Source organism: Phyllobates terribilis, unplaced genomic scaffold (genome assembly GCF_046119375.1).
Source record: "Phyllobates terribilis strain yellow unplaced genomic scaffold, ASM4611937v1 Scaffold_3__8_contigs__length_932513732, whole genome shotgun sequence".
Lineage (NCBI taxonomy): Eukaryota > Metazoa > Chordata > Amphibia > Anura > Dendrobatidae > Phyllobates > Phyllobates terribilis.
This window is the reverse complement of record NW_027362763.1, coordinates 671,661,441-671,679,665: the sequence shown is the minus strand read 5'-3', so window position 1 is coordinate 671,679,665 and position 18,225 is coordinate 671,661,441. Positions and strand designations below refer to the sequence as shown.

The 18,225-nt window shown below is 46.4% G+C and overlaps 1 protein-coding gene across 2 annotated transcripts in view; it reads right to left on the bottom strand.

Moving 5' to 3' along the window:
- Window positions 1-13,496, bottom strand: part of CLIP4 (CAP-Gly domain containing linker protein family member 4) — a 117,475-nt gene extending 103,979 nt beyond the window's left edge. The window contains exons 1-3 of one of the 2 annotated variants that reach the window (XM_073671791.1): window positions 13,366-13,496; window positions 7,987-8,140; window positions 7,142-7,281 (exon numbers count right to left, since the gene is read on the bottom strand). In XM_073671791.1, the coding sequence (XP_073527892.1) occupies window positions 7,142-7,281; window positions 7,987-8,125 (279 nt within the window). In that variant the 5' untranslated portion in view covers window positions 8,126-8,140; window positions 13,366-13,496. Of the gene's footprint in view, window positions 1-7,141; window positions 7,282-7,986; window positions 8,141-13,266; window positions 13,331-13,365 lie in introns of those variants that run through there. The other variant, XM_073671792.1, reaches the window with a different exon arrangement.
- Window positions 13,497-18,225: the final 4,729 nt, after the last annotated feature.

Genomic DNA, 18,225 nt, shown 5'->3' with positions numbered 1-18,225 from the left:
GTAAGATATCCCACCTTTCTCTTCCCTTTTATAACCCTTTTTACAGTATTTCCACTTATTCAGCTTGACTGCTAGTATTTGCAGAACCAGACAACAAGTTCTAGAAACAAAAACCCCACAAACACATTTAAACAAGTAAACATTAATCCATCCATTCAATCTGGATGAAGAAAGGCACCAGTCCATCCTGTAGCCGTATACAAGGCAAGCGAACAATCAACCTAAAACGAAATGGGTTAAACACTTCCTGGGGGCCTGCAATATTCGGATATAGCTCAGGATAGTTGTGTCCACTGGGTCGTGGGCTAGGCAGTAAAGGATATGACCCCAATAGTCAATCGGGAAACTCCGATGGTATATATCTTTCATTATCCAGGTTCAAAGTTACTGATTTTAATGGATCCTCTGCTCATTCAGATCAATCCAGCGGAGTGCGTCTTTTGGATGTTCAAAAAAGAAAGTCTCTCCCAGAGCCGCCACTCTAAGTTTCGCAGGGTAAATCATGGAGTATGAGGCTTGCAGACTATGCAGCTTTCGTTTTACATCAAGAAACTGCGCCCTACGTTTCGAAACTTCAAAGGAGTAATCCAGGAAAAAGGAAATTCTTTATACACTACCGTTCAAAAGTTTAGGGTCATTTAGAAATTTCATTATTTTTGAAAGAAAAGCACTTTTTTTTCAATTAAGTTAACATTAAATGAATCAGAAATACACTCTATACATTGTTAATTTGGTAAATGACTATTCTAGCTGCAAACGTCTTGTTTTTATTGCACTATCAACATAGGTGTATAGAGGCCCATTTCCAACAACCACCACTCCAGTGTTTTAATGGTACATTGTGTTTGCTAACTGTGTAAGAAGCTAATGGATGTTTAGAAAACCCTAGAAAACCCTTGCACAAGTATGTTAGCCCAGCTGAAAACGGTTTGGCTGATTTGAGAAGCTATAAAATTGACCTTCCTTTGAGCTAGTTGAGAATCTGGAGCATTACATTTGTTTGTTCTATGAAACTCTCAAAATGGCCAGAAAAAGAGAACTTTCATGTGAAACTCGACAGTTTATTCTTGTTCTTAGAAATGAAGGCTATTCCATGCGAGAAGGTGCGAAGAAGCTGAAGATTTCCTATAACGGTGTGTACTACTCCCTTCAGAGGAGAGCACAAACAGGCTCTAACCAGAGTAGAAAGAGAAGTGGGAGACCCGCTGCACAACTGAGCAACAAGACAAGGACATTAGAGTCTCTAGTCTGAGAAATCGACGCCTCACAGCTCCTCAACTGGCAGCTTCATTAAATAGTACACGCAAAACGCCAGTGTCAACGTCTACAGTGAAGAGGCGACTCTGGGATGCTGGTCTTCAGGGCAAAGTGGCAAAGAAAAAGCCATATCTGAGACTGGCTAATAAAAGGAAAAGATTAATATGGGCAAAAGAACACAGACATTGGACAGAGGAACAATGGAAAAAAGTTTTATGGACAGACTAATCAAAGTTTGAGGTGTTTGGATCACACAGAAGAACATTTGTGAGACGCAGAACAACTGAAAAGATGCTGGAAGAGTGCCTGACGCCATCTGTCAAGCATGGTGGAGGTAATGTGATGGTCTGGGGTTGCTTTGGTGCTGGTAAAGTGGGAGATTTGTACAAGGTAAATGGGATTTTGAATAAGGAAGGCTATCACTCCATTTTGCAACGCCATGCCATACCCTGTGGACAGTGCTTGATTGGAGCCAATTTCATCCTACAACAGGACAATGACCCAAAGCACACCTCCAAATTATACATGAACTATTTAGGGAAGAAGCAGGCAGCTGGTCTTCTATCTGTAATGGAGTGGCCAGCGCCGTCACCAGATCTCAACCCCATTGAGCTGTTGTGGGAGCAGCTTGACCTCATGGTACAAAAAAGTGCCCATCAAGTCAATCCAACTTGTGGAGGGGCTTCAGGAAGCATGGGGGGGAATGTCTCAAGATGACCTCAGAAAATTAACAGCTAGAACGCCAAAGATCGGCAATGCTGGAATTGCTGCAAAGGAGCATTCTGTGACCAAAGCAAAGTTTGAAGGAGAAAATTATTCTAATAAAAATCATTATTTCTAACCTTGTCAATGTCTGGACTATATTTTGTATTAATTTTGCAACTCATTTGATAAATAAAAGTATGAGTTTTCATGGAAAACACAAAATTGTCTGGGTGACCCCAAACTTTTGAACGGTAGTGTACATTGATAGAAATGTCCCCAAAATCACAGGCAGCCTTAAGGATGGAATTTCTGTCTTTGTAGTGTAGCAGCTTTATTAATACTGGATATGGAGTGGCCACTGGTGGCAATGGTCGGGTTGGCACCCTGTGCGCCCTTTCCACACCAAAAAGGGAAGACAGGCAATCAGTCCCAAATAAAGAACGTAACCATGTCTCAAAGTACTCATTCGGATTATTGCTCTCAGTTTTTTCAGGGACACGAATCACTCTTATATTATTTCGCCTGAGTCTGTTCTCCAAATCATCTGTTTTAGCTAATTGGGCCATGATCTGTTGTCCATGTCTCTGGCAATCTTATTGTCTTTAGCGGTTTGTCCTCCATATCACTGATTCTGCCCTCTGCTGCTGTAGTGTGTTTGTTAACCTTTTGTAGCCTGTGCCTCATAAAAGAAAGTTCCTCTATAATTTCTACCATCTGACTGTTAAGTGAGGTTAAAGCAGCTCTATACTGTGTTACAGCCATAAACATATCTTTTATCGTAGGCTCATTATGCTGAGCTGTATTATGGTGGGAAGCAGCGGCCTCTGTCCCACGGGACCGGCAGAAACCCCACCAGCAGTGTCACCGAATTCCCCCGAGAGCACAGAGAAAGGTCTAGACACCCCAATGACCCGTGTCTGTGCCTCACCGCCAGTGCATGCTCCTGTGCCCGGAGCCCCAAGAAATCCAGCCAGCCTCAGCGCTGTGCCCACAGACACCCACCTCCCTGCTCTGGTACCCGCTGCAGAGGAGCTCACGCCATCCTGGATGCCTCCACCCCCTCCCGCCGCTGCTCCCCACAGTCCCGCCGCCGGCCACGATCGCCCTCCCCCCCATACATGTCAGTAAGTGCTAGGATGTGTATAGAAGGGAAAAATTATTTTTGGGAAAGAGGAGATGCTAACTAATAGTGATCACCAAAATGATCAAGAAATAAATAAATAGATAGTGATCAATAGCAATATCAATCTATGAAAATATGTCAATTTATTAAATACAAATGTTTCCTGACACATATACATGTAGTAACAAACTAACAAACATATAAAACACCATAAAATAGTGGAAAAACACCACTGTCTAAGGAGCCAGCTGATACATTATAATAGAATCACGTATATAATGATACAACAAATACTATATATGATAATTCAATGAATGAAGAAATACAGAGCGCACAGGCTCAGTGCAATATCTGTGATGGTCAATGATGCCTAGACCCTGCAATGCACTAGTTAAATAACAGGTTAAATGTGTAAAGGCAAGTGAAGCACATAAAAGGCTGAAAAAGCAGAGTATGGCAAAAGGCAGTACCTGTTTCCCCACACTGAATGGTGCCCCCACAAGGATAAAAGTACGATCCTAATGGATAACCAAATAGGTCCCTGCAGCTAACATAAGCTAATGACCACAGCGGAACCTAAAGCACTAAATAAGGGGATGATACCAGAAAGTAAGAGCCTGTGCTGAAAAAAATATAATAAGAACAGCTGGCTCCTACTTTCTGGTATCATCCCCTTATTTAGTGCTTTAGGTTCCGCTGTGGTCATTAGCTTATGTTAGCTGCAGGGACCTATTTGGTTATCCATTAGGATCGTACTTTTATCCTTGTGGGGGCACCATTCAGTGTGGGGAAACAGGTACTGCCTTTTGCCATACTCTGCTTTTTCAGCCTTTTATGTGCTTCACTTGCCTTTACACATTTAACCTGTTATTTAACTAGTGCATTGCAGGGTCTAGGCATCATTGACCATCACAGATATTGCACTGAGCCTGTGCGCTCTGTATTTCTTCATTCATTGAATTATCCATATATAGTATTTGTTGTATCATTATATACGTGATTCTATTATAATGTATCAGCTGGCTCCTTAGACAGTGGTGTTTTTCCACTATTTTATGGTGTTTTATATGTTTGTTAGTTTGTTACTACATGTATATGTGTCAGGAAACATTTGTATTTAATAAATTGACATTTTCATAGATTGATATTGCTATTGATCACTATCCATTTATTTATTTCTTGATCATTTTGGTGATCACTATTAGTTAGCATCTCCTCTTTCCCAAAAATAATTTTTCACTTGTTAGTTCATGAGATGCTGCAGGTATATCCCGTTTATTAGATGGTGCCCTCCTCATTTATGGTGGTTATGTGTATAGAAGGGGTAATACCGCTTTTTATGAAGTTAGGGGCCTAGTGGATCCTCCGGTAGGCTAGTTATCCCAAGAACTCTTATAGCACACTTCCACTCACATGTCTGGCCAAGGCCTTGCCCCAGGTCCCAGGCAACTTAACTTCTTTTCTAATCTTGATGTCCCCCTTACACCCTTCCATCACCTCCGCATAGTTGTATAGTTTAACGAAAGGCCCCATAGCTGCCACCTTGGTCCACCTATAAAGCCTAGTCTGTGACTGAGGTCATTAATTTTTATATAAAACTACAATACATTATATATATATATATAAAAAAAAAAATGTTTTAAAAAAACAAAAACAAAACATAAATCTTCTCTTTTCCAAATTTAAAAGTAAATAAATAAAAAAAACAAAAATCATTCGAAATTGCCACATCTGTAAAAGTCTGATTTCTCAAAAGATAAAGTCAATTAATCCAAAGGGTAAATACATCACGGCCCAGCAGTCACTTCTCCCTTCTATTATCCCACCAGGAACAGGACACCATCACAGGTCAGCGCTTCGGTCACTTACTGCACAGTTTCTTTCATCGCCATCCTCTGATGACATCTGGAATCAAGTTTGTGTGACTTTTTTTTTTTTTTTTTTTTTTAACTTTCTTCGAATATGGGACATGAACTTTTACTTGTTTCATTGCTGGTCTAACACTCTGCATTGTGGGGTATTACACTGACAGGAGGTTGTGTCAGGACAGGCTTATGGCATTACCTTACAGGCCACCGTAGTTGGGTGACCACATACGTTTTAGTGTGGTCATCATGGCTGCCATCGGCACCACATAATCGCGGTATGCTGATGGAGGCAAAGAGGGATTCACCATCCCCCCAAATAGGCAGATCGATGCTGCTGTTGGTACTGACAGCGGCATCAGAGGGCTGAGGATGTGGAGAAATTGTGGTGACTGAAAGAACGCAAATATGGCATTTTGATTATTTTATGGTTCTGAGTGTACAAATATGCTTTAAATAATTCTATAGTTTGATGGACTGGACTTTTATGGATGCAGTGATAAAGAAATGTGCCCATGTAGCGTTTTTCAAGCGTATATGCTGCGGAATTTCCGCAGCGTAAACGCTTGAAAAACGCATGTATATCCGCACCCCATGGTCCCCAATGGCATTCCGCAATGTCAATGCCCATGCTGCGGATTTTTCCGCAGCGTATATGCTGCAGTCAAAAATCCGCAGCATGTTCATTAATTTTGCGGAAGCGCAGCGGAATCAATGTGCGGATGGTACCCAAGTCTGGATGAGAGGAGACTCTCATCCAGACCTGGGTACCAAAGAACCTGTAAAAAAAAGAATAAAATAAAGTTTATACTTATCTTCTGATGTTTTCCCTCCGTCGCGCTGTTGTCTGAAGGACCTGCCACGTCATTGAGTCATGTGACCCACCACATGACTCAATGACGTCACCGCAGGTCCTGCACACAACAGCGTGAGCCGCTCAAGACTCCGGACGGGGCAGAGGATGCATCAGAAGGTGAGTATAAAGTTTTTTGTTTTTTTTTACCATTCTGAACAAGTTGTCAAGCACTTTTCCAAGTGATGCTTGGAGAAGTGCTTGATAACCCGCATGCGGAAATGCATGCAAAGACGCCTCACAAACGCTTCTACCTGGCGGGAAAACCGCATGTAATATCCGCATGCGATTTTCCCGCCAGGGAGAAGCGTAAAAAATATGCTTCAGGTCCGCAACGTGGGCACATAGCCTAAATGTTTATTTTTTTTTCTTCTGTGTTTTAAAACTTGGAAAAGAGGGGAGAATTAAACTTTTACTTTTTTTTTCTTTTTTTTTTTTTTTTAACATTTTCTCTCTTAGTCCCCCAGGGGACTTTTACCTGTGATTACTCAGACTACAGAGTGCAGGACCACAGTATTGCAGTATGTAGTATAAATTGTGATCTCCTTTGAAGCTAAACCTGCGGTTGAGGTTTAGAGGAGTACCAAGATGGCAGCAACATAATTTTTTTTTGTGGCAACCTGTAGTTTTTATTGGTAGTATTGATGAGTACATGCTATTAATTGGTCTCTTTATTGCATTTTTTTTTCTTTGGCATTGGTGGGGGGAGGATGGTGCATTGACTGTAAATCGTTATTCTGGCATTTTGAGGTTTTTTTCCCCCTTGATGGTTAAATAACGTTATATTTTGATAGAACAGAATTATGGACGTGTGATAGAAAAGATGCCCATTTTTACTATATTAACGTCTTTATTTTTTGATTAGGAAATGGGGGAAATTTAAACTATTACCGTTTTTTTTTTTTTATATTTTTAACAAACTTTTGCATATTTTAGTTTCCTCTATGGAAGTTGAATCTGCAATCATTTATACGCTTGAACTTTTTACGTTAGCATAGCAGTATATAGTAAAATTAAAGGGGTTGTTCAGTACTTTATATTGATGACCTATCCTTTAGATAGGTCATCAATACCACATAAGTGGGGGTGCGACACGTGGCGCCCTTGCCGATTAGCTGTTCCTGACCAGATGTGATCAGTTGCGGAGCCGCGCTACCCCGCTGTGACCACTATGCAGCTGATGGAGCTGTTCTGTTCCACTCCACAACTAAGCACATCTGGCCGCCAGTCACAGCCGGGTGTCACACCCTCCACCGATCTGATATAGATGACCTATCCTAAGGATAAACCATCAATATTAAAGTATTGGACAGCCCCTTTGTACATGCATGAACCCACCTCGTTCCCGATGACGTCTATGTTCTGCTGGACTTGGGGGACCCATTGTCTTAGGATAGCAAACAGCTCAGAAATCGAGGTGTCCGGATCAAACAGAATATCCTGACAGGAAGCATCGTTAGGGTCAAAAAAGGAGAATTCTGCAAAAAGAAAAAAGTAAATAGTAATTATACAGGGAGTGGCCTATATCTGAGGGGTCCTGTGGCCAATGCCCCATTAGAATGAACTCCGAAGTTTAGTTAAAGGGTTTGTTTAGCACAGCTCATATCCCTGTGTCATATCTGTGATACTTCTAGACGCGAATATGACAGCTGCAACACAACCCCTTCACAAGGAATAAGAAAAATATTAATATTTGTTAATCCATCATCGATATCACCCCCAGCATGTAACCAGCAATAACATGAGCGATTCTAGTAGAAACCAGTGCAACTTTGATGTGACTGGAGTCAGCACAAGACGAGCAAAGCTTTTGTCAGATGTGGTTTATTTGCCCACTCTGCAAGGGGGTCCTGCATGAAGGAAACCTCAGTCTGTGTGCCGGAAGATGCCTGCAGTATACAGCTCTCATGCAGAGGCTGACAGATCTCTACACAATCTGTAAGAGCCGGCACTGACAGCCACACAGTAATAGAATCAGGACATCAATCCTCTCATTTATCCCTATTGAAGGGAACACTGAGGGTCCAGCGCACAGGAAACCATCGCTATCAGTGACTCCATACCAGGACTCGGGGTCACTGCCTGCCTCCTGCTGGATTATGGGGGGCTCCTGAGCGACACTCAGCGTCGGTAATGATTCCTATATATGATGGTCGGGTCATTCTCACACGTCTCGTACTCACCACAGTCAGACGGCATCGGAGCTGCAGCCACTGAGAAGGTGACAGGTTGGCAGGAGTCAGGATAGCACGGCTGGAAGCGGTGGAAAACGGGCAGAGCGTGTCCTTCGAGGTACCCGACAGTCAGGTCCTCAATGGTCATTTTCTAGAAAACCACCTGGAGATTAGGAAAATAAAAAGGCGGGAGGACATTAGAGAAAAGCCACAAATGAGCGGACAATCCAATAACAAGTGCCAGGAATAAACCTCTCACAACAGAGCCCCTCCCGGACCCCCGCACCGGCCAGCAGCTGTGCCGCCCGCTTGTCATCAGATGCATTATATTTCAGAGGCAGTCTGACCCTGGATCCCGCACTTCCCCTTCACCGTCCTCGGTAGATTCTTCACCATTATTATCCTAAGTTCAGGATGGAAAATTCCAAACCAAGAATTACAAGGGCTGATCACGGGGACCACCAGGGACCGATGAGCCCCGCAGCGCTATCGGGGCCCGCCAGGGACCGACGAGCCCCGCAGCGCTATCGGGGGCCCGCCAGGGACCGACGAGCCCCGCAGAGCCATCAGGGGCCCGCCATGGACCGACAAACCCCGCAGGGCTATTAGAGGCCCGCCAGGGACTGACAGGCCCCACAGGGCTATTAGAGGCCCGCCAGGGACTGACGAGCCCCACAGTGTTATCAGGGGCCCGCCAGGGACCAACGAGCCCCGCAGCGCTATCGGGGGCCTGGAAGGGACCGATGAGCCCTGCAGCGTTATCAGGGGCCCGATAGGGACTGACGCGCCCCGCAGGGCTATCAGGGGCCCGCCAGGGACGACGAGCCCCACAGCGTTTTCAGGGGCCCACCAGGGACCGACGAGCCCCGCAGTGTTATTAGAGGTATGCAAGGGACCAACAAGCCCTTTTTAGAAGAACGAGCAAGTTGCATCATGTTATTTGAAGTCGTGTGTACAGTTTTGATAACCGGTGCTACCACAATATTCCTAAATTCCCTACACCCAGAGACTGAACCCCACTCCTGACGATACAGGGGCACTTGTTGCTACAACGTATCGCGATGCTGAGCTGGACGTCCTCAACAATGGACACCGGCGGCAGCCGACTGACAGCACTGACGTATAACCGCTGTACCCGTCTGTCACTGTTAGTTCCTTCACTATAGTTTTCACATGTATTTTGGCCATGCACAACATGCTCCTCTGTGAACCCGGATCTACGAATTCTAATATCTGCCATTATTAACGAGATTGTGTGTGAAATGTATATTATATGTATCGCCTCAGATGAGTCTCCACCCAATGTACCTGGCCGGGATCCATCACGAATTCCTAGAATCACCCGCAGCGTGGTACAACAAGTCTATGGGGTTTAGACATTTTATCTCTCCTTGTATTAACTCCCTTCAAGGTGTACTCCCTTCTTAATGCACGACAGCATGTCACTAGGATATGGCATCAGTAAGATTGGGAGGGAGAGTGGGCTAACCTCTGGGATCGCCAGCGATCCTGAAAATGAAGGGGCTGCACAGCTGATTGTTTCCTGAAAGAAAGGGGACATAGCACAAGGTGCTAAAATCAGCTCTACAGCCCTGTTCTCAGTATTAATGGGAATGGAGCAAATCCAGTGCAACCCCCCCCCCCCACCCACCCACCCACAAAGTGTTCACAACATTATGTGCAATTTCAAAGTTTGACCACCAGAGATCGCAGAAGCCATCTAGAGTTACGGTAAGGAAGTATCAGCTCTGCAGACAAGCACATCCCGAACTGGGATGTTATACAGTATAATGGGGAGAAGTACGAGCAACTAAATCTAACTTATCTGTTTTCATCTATTGTGCTGTCTATAGTCCCAACCTAAGGGTTTGTTACAATTGTATGCAGTGTAGGCAACATGGGAATCACAAATCTTTCTCCTGTTTGTTACAATGTGTCAGTGCAGACAAAGACGAACATCATATGTGCAACCTATGCAGGAACATATGGTCCACCACAAAGTAAAAGCACCTGTGTCCGCACTAATTATCGGATTTTTCAGGTCAATAGGGATGCAAACGGGGGAAGTGGATATATCATTTGGGTATGCGACCACTATGATTGGTAATGGTCTGACCTCGGGTAGCCCCACCAATCCTCAGAAGATCACCATCTTTCCCCTCCGGCTCCATATTGTACTTGGTTCAGCCGAATGCCCAGTTACTTGCGCCAGACTATCAGATCTGTAGGTCATTGATGTCTACACTGAAACTACCGAGAACTAGAAATGAGCCGACAGGTTTCCTGCAGCCGTAGTGCAGCGCAGTACCTGTGCCCCCGACCTCGGATATCGCACGGACGAAGGATCGCCCCTTAATTAAAATTTCATAACGATTCCGGGGACTGAAGTGCAGCAAGTGAACAACAGATGGGTGATAATGGGATTCTGCCTGCGGTAGTGAGATCATCTTAGTGGAGGGCGGGAAGATTAATCACCATCCTGATATAGCTTATTACAGAGCACTGCTGGCTGCAGAGCATCGCGCCCGAACAATGCAAACAACACACTCACAAACTGCACCCGGAACAAAGGACTCCGACTGTAACATAAGCAATTGCTGAAGTTTTAAATTAACCACTATTGCGTCTTTTGAGTGAAAAGTTTTGCAGCAATTTAGGAAAATTGTGGCAAAAACACAGAAATGAACTCTGTGAGGCTCATTCAGACCTCAGTGATTTTCTTCTCTGAACGAGTTTCATAACTAATTTTTTTTTTTTTTTTTTATCCTCGTTTCATCAGTTTTTACCATCTGAGTTTGGTCCAAGATTCATCATTTTTTTTCGGATGAGAAGCAAAAAAAAAAATAAAGTTTTTCTAGCTTTTCCTATTTAGCAGTCTCTGGAAAGCGGATATCGCACGGATGGCATCTGGGAGATGTCCGATTATTTTTTCCATGGACCCATAGACTTGCATTGACAATTTTGATCCAATACTTGTATCCGCGAATACAGCAGAATGTCAATATGTATTTTGCTGTGGACACCTGCAGAATACACAGCGGAAAAAAGCAACGCTTTTAGACGTGGAAAAATAACCTAATAGTACATCCACAAGGGAGAAAACATATTGCGCATGAAAATTTTGGTGTAAAATCCTTCTACATTAAAAGGGGTGAAAGAAACAGTAAAATTGTGAAAACAACACTGCGGATTTTAGTAATTTAATCCACTTGCCGGCACTATAATCCATGGTGGGATTTTCTGTATGAGAATCTGCAGAATGTCGATCCCATGTGCTGACACACAAGTGCGGTTAGATGCAGATTTCGGAGCATCTTTGATGCTGAAATTCAGGGTAATCCACCAATAATCCGCACTTGCTGAGTGTGAATGGAGCTTCCTCGGCCCGCTTTACATGCAACGGAACATTTGCTGCCGCTGCGGGGAAAAGTAGCAGATTACTTATTCTGGTGGGATTACAGATTGAAGCAGAGGATGGCACCTATTAACTGACGATAGGGCCAATCCTTGTACACATCTGCGCCTGCTCAGACTACAAATCTGCAGAAAATCTGAGGTCAGCCTCTGGTGTTTGACGCACAAATGTTGGCAGATCAGTAATTTTTTACGTGTGCGCTCGGTGATTTGGTTAAAAGAGGAAATCAAGTTCCCCGAGTCCGATCATGGCAGAAGACCATTCAGTAACTGGTGCCCAGGTCCTACCGAAACTATAAGCCCCAGATAATGGCCGCTCTGGTAAGGGACAAGAGGCTCCTGCTTCCATGCAATCCCCCAGTATTCCAGCAAGAGGCGCACTTACGCTGCGCTCACAGATCGGCATTACAGCCAATGTGTATTTCTCCAGTGGAAGCCGCAGCCTGGAAATGGAATTATCTGCGTCCTGTGACCGGCGCCCACAAGTAATATATGATATTTGAGAGATAGATAGATAGATAGATAGATAGATAGATAGATAGATAGATAGATAGATAGATAGATATGGGAACAAAAGTCTGATAATCTGGCATCTACTGAACCAAGAAGTCCGAACCATCAGATAAGTGTACATCACACCCCTCAGTCCACCCTCACCATCAGTGTCTCCCTCTCACCATCCGTGACAGCCCCCCCACCCAGTCAGTGCCCCCCTCTCACACCCATCAGTGACAGCCCCCCCACACCTATCAGTGACAGCCCCCCACCCAGTATCCCCCTCCCCACACCCGTCAGTGACAGCCCCCCCCAACCCAGTCAGTGTCCCCCTCTCACCCATCAGTGACAGCCCCCCCACCCAGTCAGTGTCCCCCTCTCACCCTTCAGTGACAGCCCCCCCACCCAGTCAGTGTCCTCCTCTCACCCTTCAGTGACAGCCCCCCCACACAGTCAGTGTCCCCCTCTCACCCTTCAGTGACAGCCCCCCCACCCATCAGTGACAGCCCCCCCACCCAGTCAGTGTCCCCCTCTCACCCTTCAGTGACAGCCCCCCCACCCAGTCAGTGTCCCCCTCTCACCCTTCAGTGACAGCCCCCCCACCCAGTGTCCCCCTCTCACCATCAATAACAGCCCCCCCACCCAGTGTCCCCCTCTCACCCTTCAGTGACAGCCCCCCACCCAGTTAGTGTCCCCCTCTCACCCTTCAGTGACAGCCCCCCCACCCAGTCAGTGTCCCCCTCTCACCCATCAGTGACAGCCCCCCACCCAGTCAGTGTCCCCCTCTCACCCTTCAGTGACAGCCCCCCCACCCAGTCAGTGTCCCCCTCTCACCCTTCAGTGACAGCCCCCCCACCCAGTCAGTGTCCCCCTCTCACCATCAATGACAGCCCCCCCACCCAGTGTCCCCCTCTCACCCTTCAGTGACAGCCCCCCACCCAGTCAGTGTCCCCCTCTCACCCTTCAGTGACAGCCCCCCACCCAGTCAGTGTCCCCCTCTCATCCATCAGTGACAGCCCCCCCCCACACAGTCAGTGTCCCCCTCTCACCCTTCAGTGACAGCCCCCCCACCCAGTGTCCCCCTCTCACCCTTCAGTGACAGCCCCCCCACCCAGTCAGTGTCCCCCTCTCACCCTTCAGTGACAGCCCCCCACCCAGTCAGTGTCCCCCTCTCATCCATCAGTGACAGCCCCCCCCCACACAGTCAGTGTCCCCCTCTCACCCTTCAGTGACAGCCCCCCACACCCACCCAGTGTCCCCCTCTCACCCTTCAGTGACAGCCCCCCACACCCTCACCCTTCAGTGACAGCTGGGGTTAGCAGTCACTGGCGGGTCACACCTCACAGTCAGTATCACCCCTCAGTGACAGATATCCCTCACCTGTCAGTATCGCAGTGTCGCCCCTTCACCTGTCAGTGACAGCTCGGCTCCCCTGTGTCCCCCCTCTCCCGTCAGTGTCGCCCCCTCACCCCTCATTACCGTCGCACGATGACCCTCATCAGCTTCTCCTCCTCTTCCATCCAGCTTCCAGCGCTCCGAATTGTGACCCCGCCCCCTGACTACATCACTGGGGAGGCGCCAACGTCGTGACGTCACCGAGCTGCTTCTCCGTGTTTGAGGAGAATAGGCGGGAAAGGTCTGTGAGGTGGCGGTATAGATAGTGTGACACTGAGCGGCGCTGTCACTGGGGGCTCCGGGGGGGCGCGGCGCTGTCACTGGGGGCTCCGGGGGGCGCGGCGCTGTCACTGGGGGCTCTGAGGGGGCGCGGCGCTGTCACTGGGGGCTCTGGGGGGCGCGGCGCTGTCACTGTCACTGGGGGCTCCGGGGGGCGCGGCGCTGTCACTGGGGGCTCCGGGGGGGGCGCGGCGCTGTCACTGGGGGCTCCGGGGGGGGCGCGGCGCTGTCACTGGGGGCTCTCGGGTCAGAACACTATCTCTAGTAACGTTTTTTTTTTTCTACATACCTGACATCAGGGCCGGCTCCAGGTTTTTCTGGGCCCCGGGTGAAAGAGTCTCAGTGGCCCCTTTAACACATACCACGATTCATGATGCAGAGATACGGCGGAGAAATATATATATATATATATATATATAGTACAAGGCCAAAAGTATTTAAAGATTTTTCTGTATTTTCATGACTATGAGAATTGTACATTCACACTGAAGGCATCAAAACTATGAATTAACACATGTGGAATTATATACTTAACAAAAAAGTGTGAAACAACTGAAAATATGTCTTATATTCTAGGTTCTTCAAAGTAGCCACCTTTTGCTTTGATGACTGCTTTGCACACTCTTGGCATTCTCTTGATGAGCTTCAAGAGGTAGTCACCGGAAATGGTCTTCACTTCACAGGTGTGCCCTGTCAGGTTTAATAAGTGGGATTTCTTGCCTTATAAATGGGGTTGGGACCATCAGTTGTGTTGTGCAGACGTCAGGTGGATACACAGCTGATAGTCCTACTGAATAGACTGTTAGAATTTGTATTATGGCAAGAAAAAAGCAGCTAAGTAAAGGAAAACGAGTATCCATCATAACTTTAAGAAATGAAGGTCAGTCAGTCCGAAAAATTGGGAAAACTTTGAAAGTGTCCCCAAGTGCAGTTGCAAAAACCATCAAGCACTACAAAGAAACTGGCTCACATGAGGACCGCCCCAGGAAAGGAAGACCAAGAGTCACCTCTGCTTCTGAGGATAAGTTTATCCGAGTCACCAGCCTCAGAAATCGCAGGTTAACAGCAGCTCAGATTAGAGACCAGGTCAATGCCACACAGAGTTCTAGCAGCAGACACATCTCTACAACAACTGTTAAGAGGAGACTTTGTGCAGCAGGCCTTCATGGTAAAATAGCTGCTAGGAAACCACTGCTAAGGACAGGCAACAAGCAGAAGAGACTTGTTTGGGCTAAAGAACACAAGGAATGGACATTAGACCAGTGGAAATCTGTGCTTTGGTCTGATGAGTCCAAATTTGAGATCTTTGGTTCCAACCACCATGTCTTTGTGCGATGCAGAAAAGGTGAATGGATGGACTCTACATGCCTGGTTCCCACCGTGAAGCATGGAGGAGGAGGTGTGATGGTGTGGGGGTGCTTTGCTGGTGACACTGTTGGGGATTTATTCAAAATTGAAGGCATACTGAACCAGCATGGCTACCACAGCATCTTGCAGCGGCATGCTATTCCATCCGGTTTGTGTTTAGTTGGACCATCATTTATTTTTCAACAGGACAATGACCCCAAACACACCTCCAAGCTGCGTAAGGGCTATTTGACCAAGAGGGAGAGTGATGGGGTGCTACGCCAGATGACCTGGCCTCCACAGTCACCAGACCTGAACCCAATCGAGATGGTTTGGAGTGAGCTGGACCGCAGAGTGAAGGCAAAAGGGCCAACAAGTGCTAAGCATCTCTGGGAACTCCTTCAAGATTGTTGGAAGACCATTTCCGGTGACTACCTCTTGAAGCTCATCAAGAGAATGCCAAGAGTGTGCAAAGCAGTCATCAAAGCAAAAGGTGGCTACTTTGAAGAACCTAGAATATAAGACATATTTTCAGTTGTTTCACACTTTTTTGTTAAGTATATAATTCCACATGTGTTAATTCATAGTTTTGATGCCTTCAGTGTGAATGTACAATTTTCATAGTCATGAAAATACAGAAAAATCATTAAATGAGGTGTGTCCAAACTTTTGGTCTGTACTATATACACACATACATATACAATGCCAAAGATTTCACTTTTTATATTACATGACCGATGTACAAATAGCTCAGAAACCGGAAAATAGCTCCATACAGAATACTGGCCCCCATAAAATGCCCCATATGGAATACTGGCCCCACTATAACACTCCACACACAATACTGGCCCCCATATAATGCTCCATACAGGATACTGGCCCCCATATAACGCTCCATACAGAATACTGGCCCCCATAAAATGCTCCATATGGAATACTGGCCCCCATATAACACTCCATACGGAATACTGGCCCCCATATAACTCTCCATACAAGATACTGGCCCCCATATAATGCTCCATATGGAATACTGGCCCCCATATAACGCTCCATACAGAATACTGGCCCCCATAAAATGCTCCATATGGAATACTGGCCCCCATATAACGCTCCATACAGAATTCTGGCCCCCATATAATGCTCCATACAGAATACTGGCCCCCATAAAATGCTCCATATGGAATACTGGCCCCAATATAACGCTCCACACAGAATACTGGCCCCCATATAATGCTCCATACAGGATTCTGGCCCCCATATAACGCTCCATACAGAATACTGGCCCCCATAAAATGCTCCATATGGAATACTGGCCCCCATATAACGCTCCATACAGAATACTGGCCCCCATATAACGCTCCATACAGAATACTGGCCCCCATATAACACTCCATACAGAATACTGGCCCCCATATAACGCTCCATACAAGATACTGGCCCCCATATAATGCTCCATACAGAATACTGGCCCCCATATAATGCTCCATACAGAATACTGGCCCCCATATAACGCTCCATACAGGATACTGGCCCCCATAAAACGCTGCATACAGGATACTGGCCCCCATATAATGCTCCATACAGAATACTGGCCTCCATATAACGCTCCATACAGGCTACTGGCCCCCATATAATGCTCCATACAGAATACTGGCCCCCATATAATGCTCCATACGGAATACTGACCCCCATATAACGCTCCATACAGAAAACTGGCCCCCATATAACGCTCCATACAGAATACTGGCCTCCATAAAATGCTCCATACAGAATACTGGCCCCCATAAAATGCTCCATGCAGGATACTGGCCCCCATATAACGCTCAATACGGAATACTGGCCCTCATAAAACGCTCAATACGGAATACTGGCCCCCATAAAATGCTCCGTACAGGATACTGGCCCCCATATAACGCTTCATACAAGATACTGGCCCCCATATAATGCTCCATACAGAATACTGGCCCCCATATAATGCTCCATACAGAATACTGGCCCCCATATAACGCTCCATACAGGATACTGGCCCCAATAAAACGCTGCTTACAGGATACTGGCCCCCATATAATGCTCCATACAGAATACTGGCCCCTATATAACGCTCCATACAGGATACTGGCCCCCATATAACGCTCCATACAGGATACTGGCCCCAATATAACACTCCATACAGGATACTGGCCCCCATATAATGCTCCATACAGAATACTGGCCCCCATAAAACGCTCCGTACAGGATACTGGCCCCCATATAACGCTTCATACAAGATACTGGCCCCCATATAATGCTCCATACAGAATACTGGCCCGCATATAATGCTCCATACAGAATACTGGCCCCCATAAAATGCTCCATACAGGATACTGGCCCCCATATAACGCTCCATACGGAATACTGGCCCTCATAAAACGCTCAATACGGAATACTAGCCCCCATAAAACGCTCCATACGGAATACTGACCCCCATATAACGCTCCATACAGGATACTGGCCCCAATATAACGCTCCATACAGGATATTGGTCCCCTTATAACGCTCCACACAGAATACTGGTCCCCATATAACGCTCCATACAGAAAACTGGCCCCCATATAACGCTCCATACGGAATACTGGCCCCCATATAACGCTCCATATGGAATACTGGCCCCCATAAAATGCTCCATACAGAATACTGGCCCCCATAAAATGCTCCATACAGGATACTGGCCCCCAAATAACGCTCAATACGGAATACTGGCCCTCATAAAACGCTCAATACGGAATACTGGCCCCCATAAAACGCTCCGTACAGGATACTGGCCCCCATATAACGCTTCATACAAGATACTGGCCCCCATATAATGCTCCATACAGAATACTGGCCCCCATATAATGCTCCATACAGAATACTGGCCCCCATATAACGCTCCATACAGGATACTGGCCCCAATAAAACGCTGCATACAGGATACTGGCCCCCATATAATGCTCCATACAGAATACTGGCCCCCATATAACGCTCCATACAGGATACTGGCCCCCATACAACGCTTCATACAGGATACTGGCCCCAATATAACACTCCATACAGGATACTGGCCCCCATATAATGCTCCATACAGAATACTGGCCCCCATATAATGCTCCATACGGAATACTGACCCCCATATAACGCTCCATACAGGATACTGGCCCCAATATAACGCTCCATACAGGATATTGGTCCCCTTATAACGCTCCACACAGAATACTGGTCCCCATATAACGCTCCATACAGAAAACTGGCCCCCTTATAACACTCCATACAGGATACTGGCCCCCATATAATGCTCCATAC